The sequence below is a fragment of the Alnus glutinosa genome, chromosome 11 (assembly GCF_958979055.1).
Source record: "Alnus glutinosa chromosome 11, dhAlnGlut1.1, whole genome shotgun sequence".
Lineage (NCBI taxonomy): Eukaryota > Viridiplantae > Streptophyta > Magnoliopsida > Fagales > Betulaceae > Alnus > Alnus glutinosa.
In genome coordinates, this window is record NC_084896.1 from 8,859,519 (window position 1) to 8,877,672 (window position 18,154).

The 18,154-nt window shown below is 32.3% G+C and overlaps 1 protein-coding gene across 1 annotated transcript; it reads left to right on the forward strand.

Moving 5' to 3' along the window:
- Positions 1–1,356: 1,356 nt before the first annotated feature.
- On the forward strand, positions 1,357–17,735 carry LOC133881077 (LRR receptor-like serine/threonine-protein kinase IOS1). The gene is given in 14 exon segments (XM_062320041.1): positions 1,357–1,441; positions 1,531–2,068; positions 4,339–4,808; positions 6,151–6,289; positions 6,543–6,614; positions 8,493–8,564; positions 8,645–8,725; positions 14,134–14,276; positions 14,845–15,059; positions 15,427–15,553; positions 16,420–16,482; positions 16,570–16,759; positions 17,322–17,661; positions 17,664–17,735. Coding segments are annotated over 14 exon segments (2,607 nt in total).
- Positions 17,736–18,154: the final 419 nt, after the last annotated feature.

The window sequence follows — 18,154 nt, forward strand, 5'->3', positions numbered from 1 at the left end:
TAATTCCAACGTTTATTAAATAGAAAAATAAAGGAAAAAGTTTCATATGTAGGAGCTAATTAACCTTGCCATTGTTTTTGGGGTTGATTTTGATGCTCATTAGAACTAAAAGTATTCATGCCGTTACTTGTCAAGAATTGCAATGTTGAGAATATGACTATGAGAGAGAGCTCTATGATCCAAAAAGTCTCTCGTCAAACCTTCATCACCACCACCACTTTCATGATGCTCACCTGGTGGTGGTAGTTGTTTTTGAGAAACTATCATGTAATGATATAAACTCTCATCTCTCTCTGGATTCAAAATTCCACCAAGTAAATTCATCCTCAAAAGAAATTCCTTCAAGCCTAGTATAAGAAGAGAGAACTCATCATGTCACGGCGAAGAGAATTAAGGATGAACACCTTAGGCATTCAAGCCAAACGTACTTTTGTTTTGTAATTTTTTAATAGAAGCAATACAAGCTAGGAAAATGAAGGGGGAGAATTCAAACATGGTTGCTAGAATTAAGTCGACACCGTGAGTTTTACCGGTGGGCATGAAAAAATCTGCCAGTTTTTTTGATGGGTGACATCTTGTTTTGTGTTAAATGTCTGACAGACAAAATTTGGGATGGCCAAGACAAAAATTTGTATGGCCTTCATATAAAATTGCTTTGGTTAATTATAAGAAGTTAAAAATTTTTAGGGGTTGCCGGGTCCCTAACCTACAATGTAGATCCGCCTCTGATTGAGACAATATATATATATTATATATTGAAATTTACATTCTATTGGAGGCTCTGAGTTTGTATTAATGATAGAAGATATTATTGAGGTTACTTATTTTTTCAGCTCAAATCAATATTTTTTACTTTTTACTCTAATATGGGTGTGTTTAGGCATATATAGTACCTTCAGTTAATTAATTTGGAAGCGTATGAGTAACTTTTTAAGTTAATTACCATAGTTTATTAATTTTGAGGGTGTTACGATTGGTATCGGCCACTCCATAGTTAATTTTTAGGGGTTGGTTCGGCCATGCACCCAAAATAGAAAATGGGGTGGCGAAACCTCCCCCACAAAATGAAAAACACTATAATAAGTCACGTGTGGCACACATGATTACTTTTTCTGTTTTGTCAAGTGCCGCTGACGAGCGGTGGAGGAGATCCGCGGACAAAAAAATGTGATTTGGGTTGTTTTTTTTTTTGTTGAATCGGTTGATAACTATACTACTTTTTGGTTGTTGAGCTTTTTTTGTGAGAAAAACGAAGTCTTTAAGGAAAACAAAACAAATAGAGATGGTGCTTAATTAATGCTTGAATGTGATGGAAGAAAGGAAAAGAAAAGAAGAAAGAAGAAGAACGTTGAGATCATGGGGATGTTGAAACATTTCCAGTACTTAACGTTGCTTGCTGGTTTTGCTCTCACCATTTTTGTTCGTGCCCAGGATCAAACGGGTATGTCGTGGTCGTGCATGTATATAAAACATTCATAATTTAACTTCGACAACTTCATGAATCTGTGTGTGTGTGTGTGTGTGTGTTAGGCTTCATTAGCTTAGATTGCGGGCTACCACAGAACTCTAGCAACAATGGACGGACGACTGATATATATTACATCTCCGATGCCACCTTTATAGACGCCGGCATAAGCAACACCATATCGCCTGAGTTCAGAAACAACGCTAAGCAGCATCTATGGCATGTCAGAAGCTTTCCTCAAGGGCTCAGAAACTGTTACCACATTACTATTACAAGAGGCGTTCGATATCTGATCCGGGGGACTTTCATGTACGGGAACTATGACGCCGGAGACAAATTGCCGGAGTTCGACCTGCATCTCGGACCGAACATGTGGGATTCTGTGAAACTGAGTGGCGCGTCCGCTGTCATCTACAAAGAGATCATCCACGTCCCGTCGTCCAATTACATCCATGTTTGCCTTGTCAACACCGGCTCTGGAACGCCGTTTATCTCCACGTTAGAATTGAGGCCTTTGGGAAGTGACACTTACGTGTCTCAATCCGGATCGTTGGCGCTCACTGCACGCCTAGATACTGGCACAGTAACGTACAAAACGTTCAGGTGAGTCGATTTAATTCCTTGTATTCCTTCCCAATATCACGTGGCTTTTAAATTTATTATTAAATTTAATATGATTATTATTTCGTATTTAATATATTTGAGAGGATAAAAAAAAGACTATAATCTTTATAAAATTACTCAAAACGATTGGAAAAACTTTCAATTTTTACATCCCTAGCTAATCTCCAAATCATAACCTCAAATTTTAAAAAATTTAATTTTTTGTTAAAATGTCTAAAATACCCTTTGTTTTTGTTTTGTAAAAAGAAAACAAAAACAAAAAGAAAATAAAAAAAAAATTGCCTTGAACTAACCCATGGCTGTGGGACGAGTGATGCTATATATAATATATAATCTTTATGTTTTCCTTTTATATCTTAAAATTGATGTGGCTCTTAAAATCACCATAAGATCAATATCTAATAGTGGTCTATCATAAATTCAATGGTGATTTTAAAAGCCACATCAATTTAAAATTGATGTGACTTTTAAGAGAAATGATCCTTACACTCATTTTTCACAACAGTCCCACAACAAGCTGACGTGGCTGGTAATATTTTATTATTTTTTTACAAAAAGAAAATAAAAGAAAACAAAAAAAATAATAAAATATTACCAGTCACGTCAGCTTGTTGTGGGGTTGTTGTGAGAAATGAGTGTAGGGGTCATTTCTCGGATTTTAAAATCACCATAAGATCAATATCCAATAGTGGTCTATCATAAATTTAATGTTGATTTTAAGAGCCACATCAATTTTGGAAGGACTAGAAAAGGACACAACGATAATATGTAGCATTACTCGATGCGGGATAACAGAATTTTCAAAGTTCTATTTTTTTTTTTAAAAAAAAAAAAAAAAAGAAAAAGGAAAAAGAAAAAGTGGAGCATTTTGCTTGTGTGATGCATGTAGTTAAAACTAGACATATTCTGTTAAAAATATTTAACGGCCCAGATATAACGACCAAAGAAGAGTTGCCGTGTTTTTTAACGGAAACGTTGTGGTATATTTGGAATGAAACAGATTCATGCTCTAGAGGAAGTCTGGTAGCCGCCGAGTCTGGTGGATTCGAACCACGTGGAGGGTTCGGTTCGGTACGTACGTGCTCGATCATGCATGATGAGAAATCTTTTCTTTGGGTTTTTTAATTATTTGGGTTGAGATTTTAGGTGGGTTGATCATACAACTACAACATAACGTTTTAATTTGGTTGAAATAAAATAAGTTTGCTTTGGTTACATCTGGGCCGTTAAATATTTCTACACCATATGTGTTGCAGTTAAAAAGTTACGGTACACAAGCTAGATCTAAAATATAGAAAGGGTTCAAAATATAAGATGCTGACATTATAAATTTTTAAACTTTTTTGAAAAGTAATAAATTGGTCTTATTAAAAGCGTAAGGCGCCCCTAAGTACACCGAAAAATATATAAAAGAAAACACCTAACTTTAAGATTATGATTGCAAAATTGCATATATATATATATATATATATACACACACACATACAAACTTAGCCATGGGGGGTGTAAAAGTGAAGTTTTTTCAAAATCACTACTTTTACAAAAAAATATCCAAACTTTAATTTTTTTTTTCAATTTCAACTATCCTTTAGAATTTTCCGTTAAATTATATTAAAATTTTCAAAATACCCCTGTATATATATATATATACTTGGCCATGGGGGTGTAAAAGTGAAGTTTTTCCAAAATTACTATTTTTGTAAAAAGGTACCCAAACTTTAAAAAGTGTTAATTTAGGGTATCCATCTTTATTTATTTATTTATTTTTTCAATTTCAATCATCTTTAGAATTTTCCGTTAAATTCTATCAAAATTTCAAAAATACCCCTGTGTTTATTTTTAATTTTTTTTTTCCAAATATTCATGCATAGGTATTTTTGTAAATTTTGTTAAATTTTCACCAACGCCTAAATCCAATCATTTTTTTTTTCAAAAAAGAAGAAGTATTTTAGAAATTTTGATAAAATTTAATGAATAATTCTAACGGAGGATTGAAATTGAAAAAAGAAAAATTGAAAGATGGATTCTCTAAATTGACACTTTTTAAAGTTGTGGTATCTTTTTATAAAAGTAATAAAAGATAAGAAATTATAAGTAAAATTTTTCCTTATTTATTTGTTAAAATTTGTAACGAATTTGTTTGTATTAGAGATTTATTTTTTTCTTTACAAAGATCGAATAGACGATCCAATTAATATTTTGTGTATATAATGAGAATTAAGCAATATTTGAAGTTAATAATTAATTAGGTACAAGTACGACATTTTTGATCGCATATGGAGGCCTAATAGAGTTAATAGGGAGTGGAGAACGTTGAGTACCAAGCTCACCGTGAAGTCCAATCAGAATGGTTATGAACCACCGTCCGCTGTGATGAATACTGCTGCGACTCCGGCGGATGCAAATTCTTCGTTGGATTTCTACCTCGCTGTCCCTCCCGATGGATATTATGTGTACATGCACTTTGCTGAAGTTGAAGGGCTGCTTGTTCACCAATACAGGGCATTCAACATCTATCTAAACGGGGAGTTTTGGTATGGACCGGTTGTTCCTTTGTACCTGTACACATCTTATGTATACTCCCCATCTCCAATCACAGCGGGTAAAAACCAGTTTTCACTCAGAAAAACTAAAAATTCAACTCTTCCACCCATCATCAATGCCATCGAGGTTTATGAAGTGAAACAACTCCCACAATCTGAGACTGACCAAGGAGATGGTATGTTCTTCCCAACGTCTATATATTGTTAGAATCTATTCAGAATATAAGATTATCGATTTATATTTCTTAGTCTAGGTTGATTTGTGTTTCCTTGTATAAGTCGACTTATTCAACTATAAATATGGACTTATGTATTGTAAAACAATCAAGTCAATGAGAACAATGTAGTTAGGGCTAATTCATAAAGGTGGACATAGGCGTCTAACGCCGAACCATCTGTAAGTTCCTTATCTCTTTCCTTTGGCTGATTTTGGTGGGGTTGTGTAAATCAGACTCCAAGCTTCCAGTACATGTGTTGAACAGTGTGACAGAAGGCCTGGATGGTGGAAATCCGTGTGGAGCAGTGGATGAACGGATCGGTAGGAACTCTGGAGGAGTCACCACCGCGAAGGAGACTAGAAAACGTTGATGGACATTTATTGAATGCCGCAAGAAAGTGGCTCTGATACCATGTTGAGATTTGTATTTAAATCTAAAATATGAGAATAAAATCGGAATAGTAGCGGAAGCAAAAGAGAGAAAAGAGACAGAGAATTTATGGGTGGTTCGGTGTTAGACACCTACATCTACCACTACAAATTAGCCTTAACTACATTGTGCTCATTGACTTGATTGTTTTACAATACATAGGTCCTTATTTATAGCTGAATAAGTCGACCTATAAAAGTAAACCTAAATCGACTTATACAAGAAAACACAAATCGACCTAGACTAGAAAATATAAATCAATAATATTATCTTTGTGTGTGTGTGTGTATATATATATATATATATATATATATATATATATATGCTTTGAACTATATGTTGGTTTTTCTGCCACATTCTGATGGACCTGCTTGAACTGTTAGAATATGATTATAATCAGATTTGATTGTATGAAGATTAACTTCTATAGAGATGTGGCATAAATGCTGTTTGAGCTTTCTAATAGGAAATTGTTACATCAGCGTAATACACAAAATCTAGAGAGAAAAAAAAAAAAAAAAAAAAAAAACCAAAACATCCTTTTTTTTTTTGGTTTTTGTGTTATACATTGATGTGACAAATTTTTTATTGAATGGCACAAAGATCGAGTTGGTTTGCGCTAAGTCCTTATAGAAGTTATTCTCTTTTGTATATTCTCTTCATCGACCATAATTTTACTATAAACATGGACAATTTGTATTGTAAATAATTAAGCAATAAGAGCTAAAAATTCTCTAGCACCCAACCACCCCAAATTTCTCGTCTCCACTTTCTATTTCTAATCTTTAGCTATTTTATTTATTTCCTATTGCATTATGAATTCTTTCATTAACTACCATATATACTTATTGTATCATTCTTTAAACATTAGTTAACGCCATTATCAACATCAAGTTAATGTATGGAGTGACAAGAAACTGGCAAGGAGATCCATGTTCTCCTAAAGTTTACATGTGGGATGGTTTGCAGTGTAACTATGAAGATTATAATTCCCCTCGAATTATTTCCTTGTAAGTTAATTTATGACCTTTCCAAATTTTTGGCTTAAGATGTGCTGTATATATATATATCATTCTCTAACGTGTCATTGTCAATCCACATTTAGATCAATTTTAATTAAATAAGAAAAAAAAAATCCAATGGTGAATTGACAATTACACTTAAACGGAGAATAATAGAGGAAGAGAAAGAGAATACAAAGTAACATATATAATTCTGGGCCTTCCAGCCATATTTTAACACAATTACTTGTTCTGAAAGCAGGGATTTGTCCTCAAGTGGATTAAGGGGGGATATTGCTCCTTATATATCCAATCTCACAATGATACAATCTTTGTAAGTATATATATATAGATATCTAATTATATCACATGGTCTAATTAGTTATATATGAACTCAATTGTGATTGAGGGCTAAGAGCACTAGTAACAGCTTTCTTTTGATTTTTCTTAAATTTAGGAAACAAAATTACTTTTTACTTTCCTATACAAATACAATTTACAATAGCTTCATGATCTTTCCCTTTACAATTAAAATATTATTTATTTACAAAATACAAGTTCCTTACCTAGCCCTACATTTTTTACAAAATTCCAACACTATCCTCGATAAAAGGCAAAAATAGGAGATATGAGAGAGGAGAAAGATACTTTATAAGAAAACAATTCCCAATATTTAGGGAAGCAATAGAGAAGCTGCTGCAGGTGAATTTTTGTGATTTTTTTTGAAATCTTTTCTATGTTTAAGGGAGGGAAGATGTTATAAGGAAGCTGTTGCTAATGTTCTAATAACACTAGCAGCTGATACCCTATAAGTGGTTCCCTTTCCTAAATATATGAAAAATCTAAAAAAAAAACCACCAAAAGACACCCACAGCAGATTCCTCAAAAGTTCCCTAAACCCTTGAGTAGCTACAATGCTATCCAATACATTATTATAATCCAAAAAAATAAAGGATTTCTCTCATCTTACATCCTAATATGTTATTCTTCTTCCTATTGCAGCACCACATCTCCCTCTCCTCCCCCTCACCTCTCTCTCTCTCTCTCTCTCTCTCTCTCTCAAGTTCTCTCCTATTCCACCCACTGATAAAAATCCACACCCCCAAACTCCACAACTCAAAAACCCCCAAAATACCACTTGAAATCAAAAAATAAAGAACAAAAAAGCAACAAAACCAAGAAATCAATGGAGACGACAGAGAGATTCAGAGAGAGAGAGAGAGACGAGAGAGAGAAAGAATACGAAGGAGAGAAAGGTTGAGAGAGAGAGAGAGAGATTGAGAGAACACACATTTTTTTGGAATTAAAAAGAAAATTATTAAAAGTAAAAAAAATTATTTTAATAATATAGGGAATATTAAGGAAATATATTATGTGGTGTATTTAGATAGGAAAAAAAGAAAGAAAATAATTTTGTTCTCTAAATTTAAGGAAAATGGTTGAGTATGTGTTGCTAGTGCTTTAACCAATTATCATTTTTTCATCACATGAAAAGGGTTAGGGTTCTATTTGTTTTGTATTAAAATAATGTATAGGGAAGGTAAAGTACTACCCAATACATTTGGTAGCACTGTAGCATTTCTAATGTTTAGAGAAACAATAGGCAAGCTACTGCAGGTGACTTTTTGTGTTTTTTTTTTTTGAAAATTTTCCTATATTTAAGTGATAAAATATGTTATAGAGAAGCTGTTGCTAATACTTTAACCAACTATCATTTTTCATCACATGAAATGGGTTAGGGTTCTATTTGTTTTGTAACTAATTATTGGCCTTTTTTTGTTTTATTTTTTATTTTATTTTATTTTTTTAAAAAAAAAGGAATACATGCGGGTAATTCTAGGATAAATTATGGTGTTTCCAAACGAGAATTATTTGAAATTTTTTGGTGTATTTCTTTTTACACCGAGAATTCATTGGCAATTAAGAAAAGAGATATATAACTCTTGTACAATTCGAACAAACTTTTTTTAAAATCAACCATTGGATATGGAGGACTTACATGTAGAAAAACAGATCCAATGGTTAGTTTGAAAAAAAGTTGTTAGAGTTATACAATAATTGTAAATGTATCATTTCTCATAAGAAAAAACGCCGAAAAATTAAACGATGGGAAAACACTTTTTTTTTTTATTTTATTTTATTTTATTTTATTTTTATGTTTTTGTATTGAGATTCTGAATGAAATTAAATCTAAGTCTTTTTTCCAATACAGGGATCTATCAAACAATAGCTTAACTGGACCAGTGCCAAATTTTCTATCAAAATTGCCATTATTGAGGGTTTTGTAAGTTATGTAGTTGAATTTTGTAGCATTATAGATTTTTAGGTTAAAATCTGGTGATCATACTGGCTTTACCATTGCAGAAATCTGGAAAAAAACAAGCTTATAGGTACAATTCCAGTTCAACTCAATGAAAAATCAATTGATGGCTCACTATCACTAAGGTATGTTTGTTCTATCACAAACTCAGACATGGTGATCTTGGATTTCAAAGAGGAATCATAAGCTTAATTACCATTGAAAGAAATTTATCCATGGAATACAAAGTGAAGATAGATATGCTTATCAATTGATAAAGACTTACCAAAATCAACGAAATGATAAGAGTTAAACAAGAAACCAGAAGTTATTTTCATTTGAAGTCACACTCATGGAACCCCACAACTAATAATATAAATATATTGAATAAAATATTGAACTCCTTTCGGGTAGTAGAGACCAGAATACTTCAATTGGGGATGGAGAAAAGCCACAAGCTTAATAATTCTCAGGAGAGATCACAATACTCCATTTGGGAATGATGAAAAACCATAAGCTTAATAATTCTCTTCTAATGGTTATTTACACTGACCCCTTATTTATACTATATATTTTTGTCTATGAAAGCAATAAAAAATAGTAATACTAATGCAACACGTAAAGGACTACTGCCAAACTTAGACTACGTTCTACTACTACAACGAGTAATTCTAGAAGTCACTCTTTTGTCACTCTTGTGGAGTAATTCTATAAACCTGTCATGTGTCACTCTTGTGTCCCTCTAAAAATGAGGTGGCTTTTAAAATCACAATTTGGTTAAAATTCAATAGTGATCAATCACAAGCCTAATGGTGATTTTAAAAGCCACTTCAGTTTTTGAGGAACACAAAAGTGACACAAGAGAGACTTCTACTACAACGGCTAAGAAGATAAATAGAACTTCTACGTTCTCTTGCACTACAAAAATTCTCTTATTTCTGGATGGTTTTGAACAGTCCAGAACTAGGTGAAAACTGTCAAGAATCAATTCCTAACGATTTATTCTGGACGGTTTGAAACCGTCTGGAAAGTAGTGTCGGGAAATTTAATTCCTGACGGATTAGGTAAAACAGTCTAGAGCCCAAACCGTCTACAATTAATCATTATTATTATTATTATTATTATTATTTTTATCCATGCGGGAATTTTTGTCCTGTGGTCATAGCTTCTAGGTTCTTCTTTTCGTCATTATTCATGCCCAATCTTCTTCCTTGCATGCTTTGGCTTCGGTTCAGCAACTGGAAATCATGACATCAAAGCACTTAAAATAAATCAACAAAATCTAAGTGGAATCACAAGAATTTACAAGGAATTACCTACTAGAAATTCCCCACAAACCACCAAAAATCTCATCGGGAGTCACCGGAATTCGACCCATTGCTTCAATGGAACCCATTCTTCGATCCATCAAAAATCAGCTTCGTTTCTATCGGAAATTCATCGGAGAATTGGGCTTCTTTTGAATCTCATGGGTCTCGGGTCATCTCTGGTTCACGTGCTCACCGAAAATCTCCTCTTCTTTGACGTGCCCTGAACTGCCGGAGGATCGGTCCTTATCTCCCTCTCGATCTCTCTGTGTCTCTCAGAAATGCCTTCTCAATCTGCAAGGACAAAACAAAAAATTATTTTATCATATAACTCCCAAACCAAACCCTAATTTTTTGAAATGAAGAACAAAGAGTAATGTACAGAGAATCGAAAAGAATGAGAGTGAGATGCAGGGAGTGAGAAGAGAGTGACAGAAGGGAGAAAGAGAGACTGAGAGAATGGAGAAAGAGAGAGTGAGAGAATGGAGATGCTGAGAGAAGGGAGAGAGAGACCGAGAAGAAAGTAAAAGTGAGGCGTGGTGTTCCACTTAACCCTATGAATTTATAGACGATTTGGGACCAAACCGTTTGGAAATTTACCTTTCCAAACCGTTTGGTCCCAAACCGTTTGTAAATTCATAGGGTTAAGTGGAACACCACAGCTCACTTACCTTTCCAAACGGTTTGTCCCAAACTGTCAGCAAATTTCACGACGTTTTTAAACGAAACCGTCGTGATTTCTTTTTTACTTACAGTTTTTAGAAAATTGTCTGTAAATTTTTTTTATTCCTGACGCTTTTCAGAAAAATGTCATTAAAAATTTAATTTTAGACGGTTTTTAAAACCATCTAGAAAAAAAAGGGTCAAGAATTGGTCCTTTTTTTGTAGTGTTGTTACTTCCGCTTAGACTTCTTCTTCTACTGCATGTGAGACTATTCTTTAACTTCCCATCTTGGCTAGGACTCTAGTCACTGCACTGTGACTTGGAGCTCTATCTCACACTTTGTTTTTCTTCCACTTTTGCCTTGACTTTCTCTATACATAATAGGATTAATTTAACAAACCTATATTTAATTATATAAGTCCTTAGCATTTCAAGATGACAACCTATATTGAATTCAAGACTAAGATTATTGACTAAATATTCAAGACAACTAGTAACACTACTAGAAGTAGCTCTCCTTAAAATTTTTCTCAATTTAGAAAATTAAACCACTTTTGATTTTCTATTTAAATACACTTCACAATAACTTTCCTTATCCATTCTCTATATCATTTAAATATTATTTAAATTAAATGCTAGGAGAGAGATGAAAGAGAAATCATTTAAATATTGGTTCAAATAAATGTTAGAGGAATGAGAGAGGGTAGATAAAGTTTTTTATATTAAAACAATGCTAAGGGAACCACTTTTGCTTCCCTAGAGGTAGGGTGCAATTTTTGTTTTCCTTGGTGTTTTCTTAGTTTAGGGAACAACAAAGGAATCTAATTCAAGTAGTTTTTTAGGAGTTTTACCTATATGTAGGGAAGTGAATGAGATGTAGGGAATCTGCTGCTAGTGCTCTAAGACTCAATAACTTCTCTGAAATGCTTGTGATACAACAGATGGATAGGTGATTTGTGAATGAAAGTGGAATGCAAATGATGAATGGGATTGATAAGTTTTCCATTTAAGGTAGGAAAGTACCGTACACACTGATTGTTTATAACTTTGATACCCTTCTCCTAGCTATCCTCTCCCTTAAATAGATTAGCTACCTCTACTACTCCTAATAGGTCTCGACCTCTCTAGTAATTATTGAAACATAAAGATAAACATAGAAAGATAAACATAACCTACCAAACAGAATGATAAAGATAACATAATCTAGCTACCCATCTGATAAGTGATCGATAAGGATCACTTCTAACGTGGAGGCTTAATCCAAGTAATGTGAATTAGGCTTCCAAACCCCAAGGACACGGTTCCTATCAATCGCCCCTCCTTGAACACGATCCTTGTCCTCAAGGTCGAAATTTGGAAACTGCTGGCAGAGTTTGGGCCTATGTGCGGAGTCTTCTTCCCATTGACTTCTTCCCATGTGGCATCTTCAGGTCTTTAGGCCTACGTAACTTGTGAATATGTGGGGAGTTTCTTATCTTCGTCTTCCTCTGCAACATTTTCAAGCTCCAACTTGCCCTCTAGATCAGCTTTAATAATGAAAACATGAGGGACTACACAATGATGCCCTAGTATGTACCTCTCAGTGGAATTGAAACATAATCCTTTTTCAATTTTTTTTTGCATTTCCTCCCACAAATTTTTTTTGACAGAGGGTTGAGAACCTGGAGCTTTAGAACTCACCGTGGTAGTGATATTGCTTTCCCATGATGTCTGTGGTGTATACTCTAATGTGTTTGCATATGAACTCCTTTTTGAGTGGATCAACTCATCCTCCCACATTTGTGCCAACTCAATGGTCTCACGGAGTGTGCGAGACTTGAACTTACGCACATCATTTGAAATATCAGCTTTTAACCTGCCTAAGAACGTCCTGATTAATGCTTTTCATGGCCATCTAACCACACTGTTGGCCAGTTTTTTGAACTCCTTCTACTTCCTTATCCAAATATACATTACAATAGCTTTCCTTATTTTTCTCTATACTATTAAAATTGTAATTCTTTACAAAATACAAATACCCTACCTATCCTCACATTTTTTTCAAAATCTCAATATAGTTCCTAATGAAAGGCAAAAAGAGGAGACGGGAGAGATAAATATTTTACGTTAAAATAATAGATAGGGAAGTAATAAGGAGGCTGTTGTATATGACTTTTTGTAATATTTAGATTTTTCATGTATTTAAGGAATGAAAGAGGTTATTTTTATTTTTTCATGTATTTAAGTTGTTGCGAATGTTCAGAAAATCACAAATATTATTGCTAGTTTTCCCCACACCTAAACCCAATGAAGAAAAGCCCGTCTAATTTTTCTCTTTTTATTTTTTTTATTTTTTTAAGAGCATCTCCAGTAATAATAGCCAAAGTGGCTATTAAAAAAGTACATGCAACTCTCTATTTTAGATACTATTTTTTCTATATTCTCTCCAACAAATTCTCTATTCTACTTTCTACTTGCATTTAAATGTTGGGAAAAAATTATATTTAGTCTCTAGGTTTTCATCTGATTTGGATTTAGTCATTGAATTTTCAATTTCGAGAATACAGTTCTTAGGTTTTACTCAAGTTTAAATTAGGATCTTCTGTTACTTTATCATCAAAGTTAACTTGTCACACGTATCTCATTTGACATGTTAGCATCTATGTTAACACCCAAATGCAATGTAATGTTAGCAAGTGCCAAATCATTCATGAAAAAAAAGAAAAGAAAAAAAAAGTTATTGTGGGGTTGCTCTTTAAGTTATCAGATTAAGTTTTTTTAAGTTTTTTTTTTTTTTTTCAGGGTTTATTTATTTATTTATTTATTTATTTTTTGATGAATGACTTGATACTTGCTAATGTAGCATTGCATGAGAGTGTTGACGTGTGGACAAACCACTGTTAACTTTGACACTAAAGTGATAGAATGACTTATTTTAAACTTGGGCAAAACCTAAGGATCATATTCTTTAAATTAAAAACTCAAGGACTAAATACAAATCAATTGAAAACCTAAGGACTAAATATGATTTTTCCCTAAATATTATTTGGTGTGGGAAAAAGTGTGAAAGAAATTGGGAGAGAGAGAGAGAGAGAGAGAGAAAGAAGAAAAGGGTGAGAGAATAATAAAAAACTCTGCGTAGTGTGAATAATAAATATGCAGAAGATCGAGCCTATTTACTATTCACACTAAAAGGAAAATATCTATTTTGCATATTCTACTGGAGATAAATAAAATGGCTTATAATAGTCAAATTTGACTATTATGAAACCATTTGCTTATTATGTTGGAGATATTCTTAAGTTAACAACATTTCTCAGGGCAAGAAAAAAAATTATCATGAGCACCGACTATTGATACCACACTAAGATTGTTGGCAGGGACGGATTTAGAGGGGGCCGGTAAAGGCCATGCCCCCCTCAATTCCAAAAAGAAAAAAAAAATTAGGTAAAAAATAAAAATTTAGTCCACTGGCCCTACTAACAAATTTTTTTTGACCCTTAACCCCTCCTCATAAGAGCTTTTGGCTATGTTCCTGATTGTTGGTAGTTCAAATAATTCCCAATATGAATTATTTTTTGGCAACTCTGAATTTAATGCATAGTGTGGGGGAAAATCCAAATATATGTCCATCGAGTTCATGCAAAAAGAAGATTGTTATTCGAACAGCATCACTCGCTGGACTGTTCATCCTCTTATTCACTGTCGCGGCTATATTTTGGAGCCTCAAGAAGAGAAAAGAACAAGGCAAGCCATCCACTTTATTTATTTATTTATTTTTGTTATTACAATTTTTTTTTTTTTTAAGAAACTTCACTTACTCCTTTCATGCTTCCGTCTTTTTGTAATCATTCCTCTAAAGTTTAAAAATTTACAATGTTGAGCAGCAAAGTTTTTAAAAAAATTGTAATGTCATCGCTCCTATTAGGGTTTGGAGTTAAATCATACAGTAATTAAATAGGTGAAATATCCCATATACCTTTGTAATATTTTAAAAATTACAAAATTATTCTAAATTAAAAAATTATTTAAAAAACCAAACAAACTTACAAAGCCGTGGGTTAGTCGTGGAGCATAATATATATATATTTTTTTTAAAAATGTGTATTTTGATAATTTTCACATCCTACGTTAGAATACAAACTTAACAGAAAGTCTTAACGAGGGATGATATTATAAATTTTTAGATTTTGGAGGTGTGATTGCAAAAATGATGAAACATCTTGAGGTAACTGAAGTTTCTCCTTTTATTTTTTAAAAAATTTCCAAGTAAATAAACACATATTTTCTTAATACATACATATGTATCTGAAAGTGGATACAGGATCCAAGGTTCAAGGAAGGCCATTGGAGTCCAACAAACGACAATTTAGCTATGCTGATATCTTAAAGATCACTAATAATTTTGAGAGGCTACTTGGCAAAGGTGGATTTGGAAAAGTTCACCATGGCTTCATAGATGACACTCAAGTAGCTGTTAAGATGCTTTCTCAATTATCTGTTAAAGGGTATCAGCAATTTCAAGCGGAGGCAAGTAATCTTGCGATTTAATTTGAAGATAAAAAGTTCGATTTTAAACTAATTAAATCCCAGAAAATAAATGTTTGGGATTGCCTTTTTTTTTTTAAAAAAAAAAAAAAAAATGTAAATTAACGCACAAAAGTTGGGTTTTCAAATTGCAGGCACTAAAGTATTTTTTTTTTTTTAAAACACACAATTTTAATATGATTTTAAAGGCCAAACTGTGATTTTGTCAAATTCTTAACTATATTTTTAAAACTCACATTTTTAAATCGCTATTTTTAAATTACACTTATAAAAATTGCAAGCCCAAATGTACTTCAAGAAAATAGAGCTCATCCATGTTAGTAAACTAATATGTGGCTTATATTTACAGGTTAACCTTCTTATGAGAGTTCATCATAAAAACTTGACTGCCCTTGTTGGGTATTGCCACGATGAGACCAACATAGGACTCGTCTATGAGTACATGCCAAATGGAAACTTACGACAACATCTTTCAGGTTTGGGAAAATGAGTCGCTCGTGTTGAATCATCGTTTATTCTCTTGTAAAATTGAGGACTTCGCTTATAATTCTTTATTTTATTTTTATTTTTTATCACTTTTAAAAATAGTTGATAAATTTTAAAAAGCGTCAATTTATGGTATTTATTTTTTAATTTTTTTTTAATTTCAACAATCCATTAGAATTTTCCGTTAAATCTTGTCAAAATTTTCAAAATATACATTTTTTTATTAAGAAAAAAATATTAGGATTTAGGTGTTGGACATAATTTAATGGAATTTGAAAAAATACATATGCTTGAAGATTTGAAAACTTTTATAATTTTTTTTTTAAAAAAATAAACTCAGGGGTTTTTTGGAAATTGTGGTAAGATTTAACGGAAAATTATAATAGAGGGTTAAAATTGAAAAAAATTGAAAGATGGATACTCTAAATTGTCACTTTTTAAAGTTTGGATATATATATATTTTTTTTAAAAAAAAAAAACGATGAAAAATCAAGAATTATAAGTGAAGTTTTTCCTATTTAATTAATATATATTCTAACAACTCAAAGAATTCAATTTTACTTTTGGCAGCTTTCTCTTATGAACACTAATTTGTTTGGGATTGGGTCAGAAAATAGGGCTTTCTTCTATAATTTTTTTTTAAAAAAAGATATCCTTTTTTAGAGCAAGTAAAAGATTTTTTTCTTCTTCAAGTTTTTTAACTAAACAAACCCATTTTACTTGACATAGCTTTTCATGTACTAAAAAATATTTTTTTAATCTCCTTAATGCAATCCCAATTAATTAATTTCTTATATATGATCATTTGCTTACACATTAATAAATTAAAAGTAACACAAAGGTTGTTTTCATGTAGGTGACAACCAAAATGTATTGAGCTGGGAAGATGGACTTCGAATAGCAATGGAAGCAGCACAAGGTTCTGAAGCAGATTACAATTGGTATATATAGACTTCTTTTATTTATTTATTTCTAAAGCAAAGTGTACGTGGATTTCAAAATGTAGGTTTGGATTATCTGCACAATGGGTGTAAGCCACCCATAATCCACAGAGATGTGAAGTCTACGAATATTTTGTTGAATGAAAACTTTCAAGCTAAGCTTTCTGACTTTGGTCTGTCCAAAATATTTCCCAATAGTGAAGCCACTCATCTCTCCACAAAGATTGTGGGCACTCCTGGGTACCTTGATCCTGAGTGAGTACATGATATCTTCTATATTTAAAATTTTTTTTTCCCAATAAAGTAAGGATATTTGAAATGTGAAATATTGAACGTTCATCCATTTTGAAAGAAGATATCTAAACTTTAAAACATCTTAAATTAGGGTATTCATTTTTTAGAAAGTTTCAATCTTAGTCCTCCGTTAGAATTTTTTGTTAAATACTGTCAAAATTATCAAAATACCCCTCATTTTTTTAGGGAAAAAAAGAAAAAAAAAAATTCTATGATTTATGTGTTGGTTAGAATTTAATGAAATTTGCAAAAATACCCATGCATAAATCTTTGAAAATTTTTATATATCTTTTTTTAAAAAAATAAAAAATAAAAATAAACACATAGGTATTTTGAGAATTTTGATAGGATTTAACGGAAAATTCTAGTGGAAGACTGAGATTGAAACTTTCTGAAAAAATAGATACCATAAATTGAGATGTTTTAAAGTTTAGGTAGTTTCTTTAAAAAATGGTGAAAGTTCAGAAGTTATAAATGAAGTTTTCCCTATTTTTAAACAGACATATTTACAAAATTTGGACAGGTACTCCCTATCAAATAGGTTAACAGTGAAAAGTGATGTTTATAGCTTTGGAGTAGTGCTCTTGGAGGTAATCACACGTCGCCCTATCATAACGAGAACCAATGAGAGGGCTCACGTAAGTCAATGGGTGAGTTACATGCTTGCTAAAGGGGATATAAAAAATATTGTTGATAAAAGGTTGCATGGAAATTTCAACATCAACTCTGCTCGGAAAGCTATTGAAATAGCAATGGCTTGTGTGTCTCCGACTTCTACTACAAGACCAGCTATGAGTATGGTAATGGCCAAGCTAAAGGAGTGTTTGGCAACTGAATTGGCTCGCAAGAAAGAGGGCCATGAGTGCAATGACCTAATACAATTGAAATGATCAACATGAATCAAACAACTAAACTCAACCCTTTAGGGCAAGTTTGAGTGTTCGGATCTTTTGTATTATATTCTACTATATTCAAAATTGTGAATACTGAAAAAATTTGAGTTTTAAAATTATGTTTTGATGGTTTAGAAAATCTAGAACAAAATTTGAAAAAAATGTTTAGGAGTGTGAATTGAATTGAATTGAATATATTTTTTATTATTTTATTATTATTTTTGAGTTAGGTTAAATTATTTTGAGTTAGGTTCAAAACAGGTCGAAAAGCAGGCAAGGTAAAACCCAAAAAAAATATTTTTAGAAACCCACCCAAACAACATTTTCAAACATAATAAAATAATACAATATAATACAACACCCAAACATACCCTAAACATGATAAAACATTGTCGAAAATTGAAATCAGTGTGTCTGATCTTGAACATTTTTTACTTTCTTAAACTCTTTTGTCATTACATAC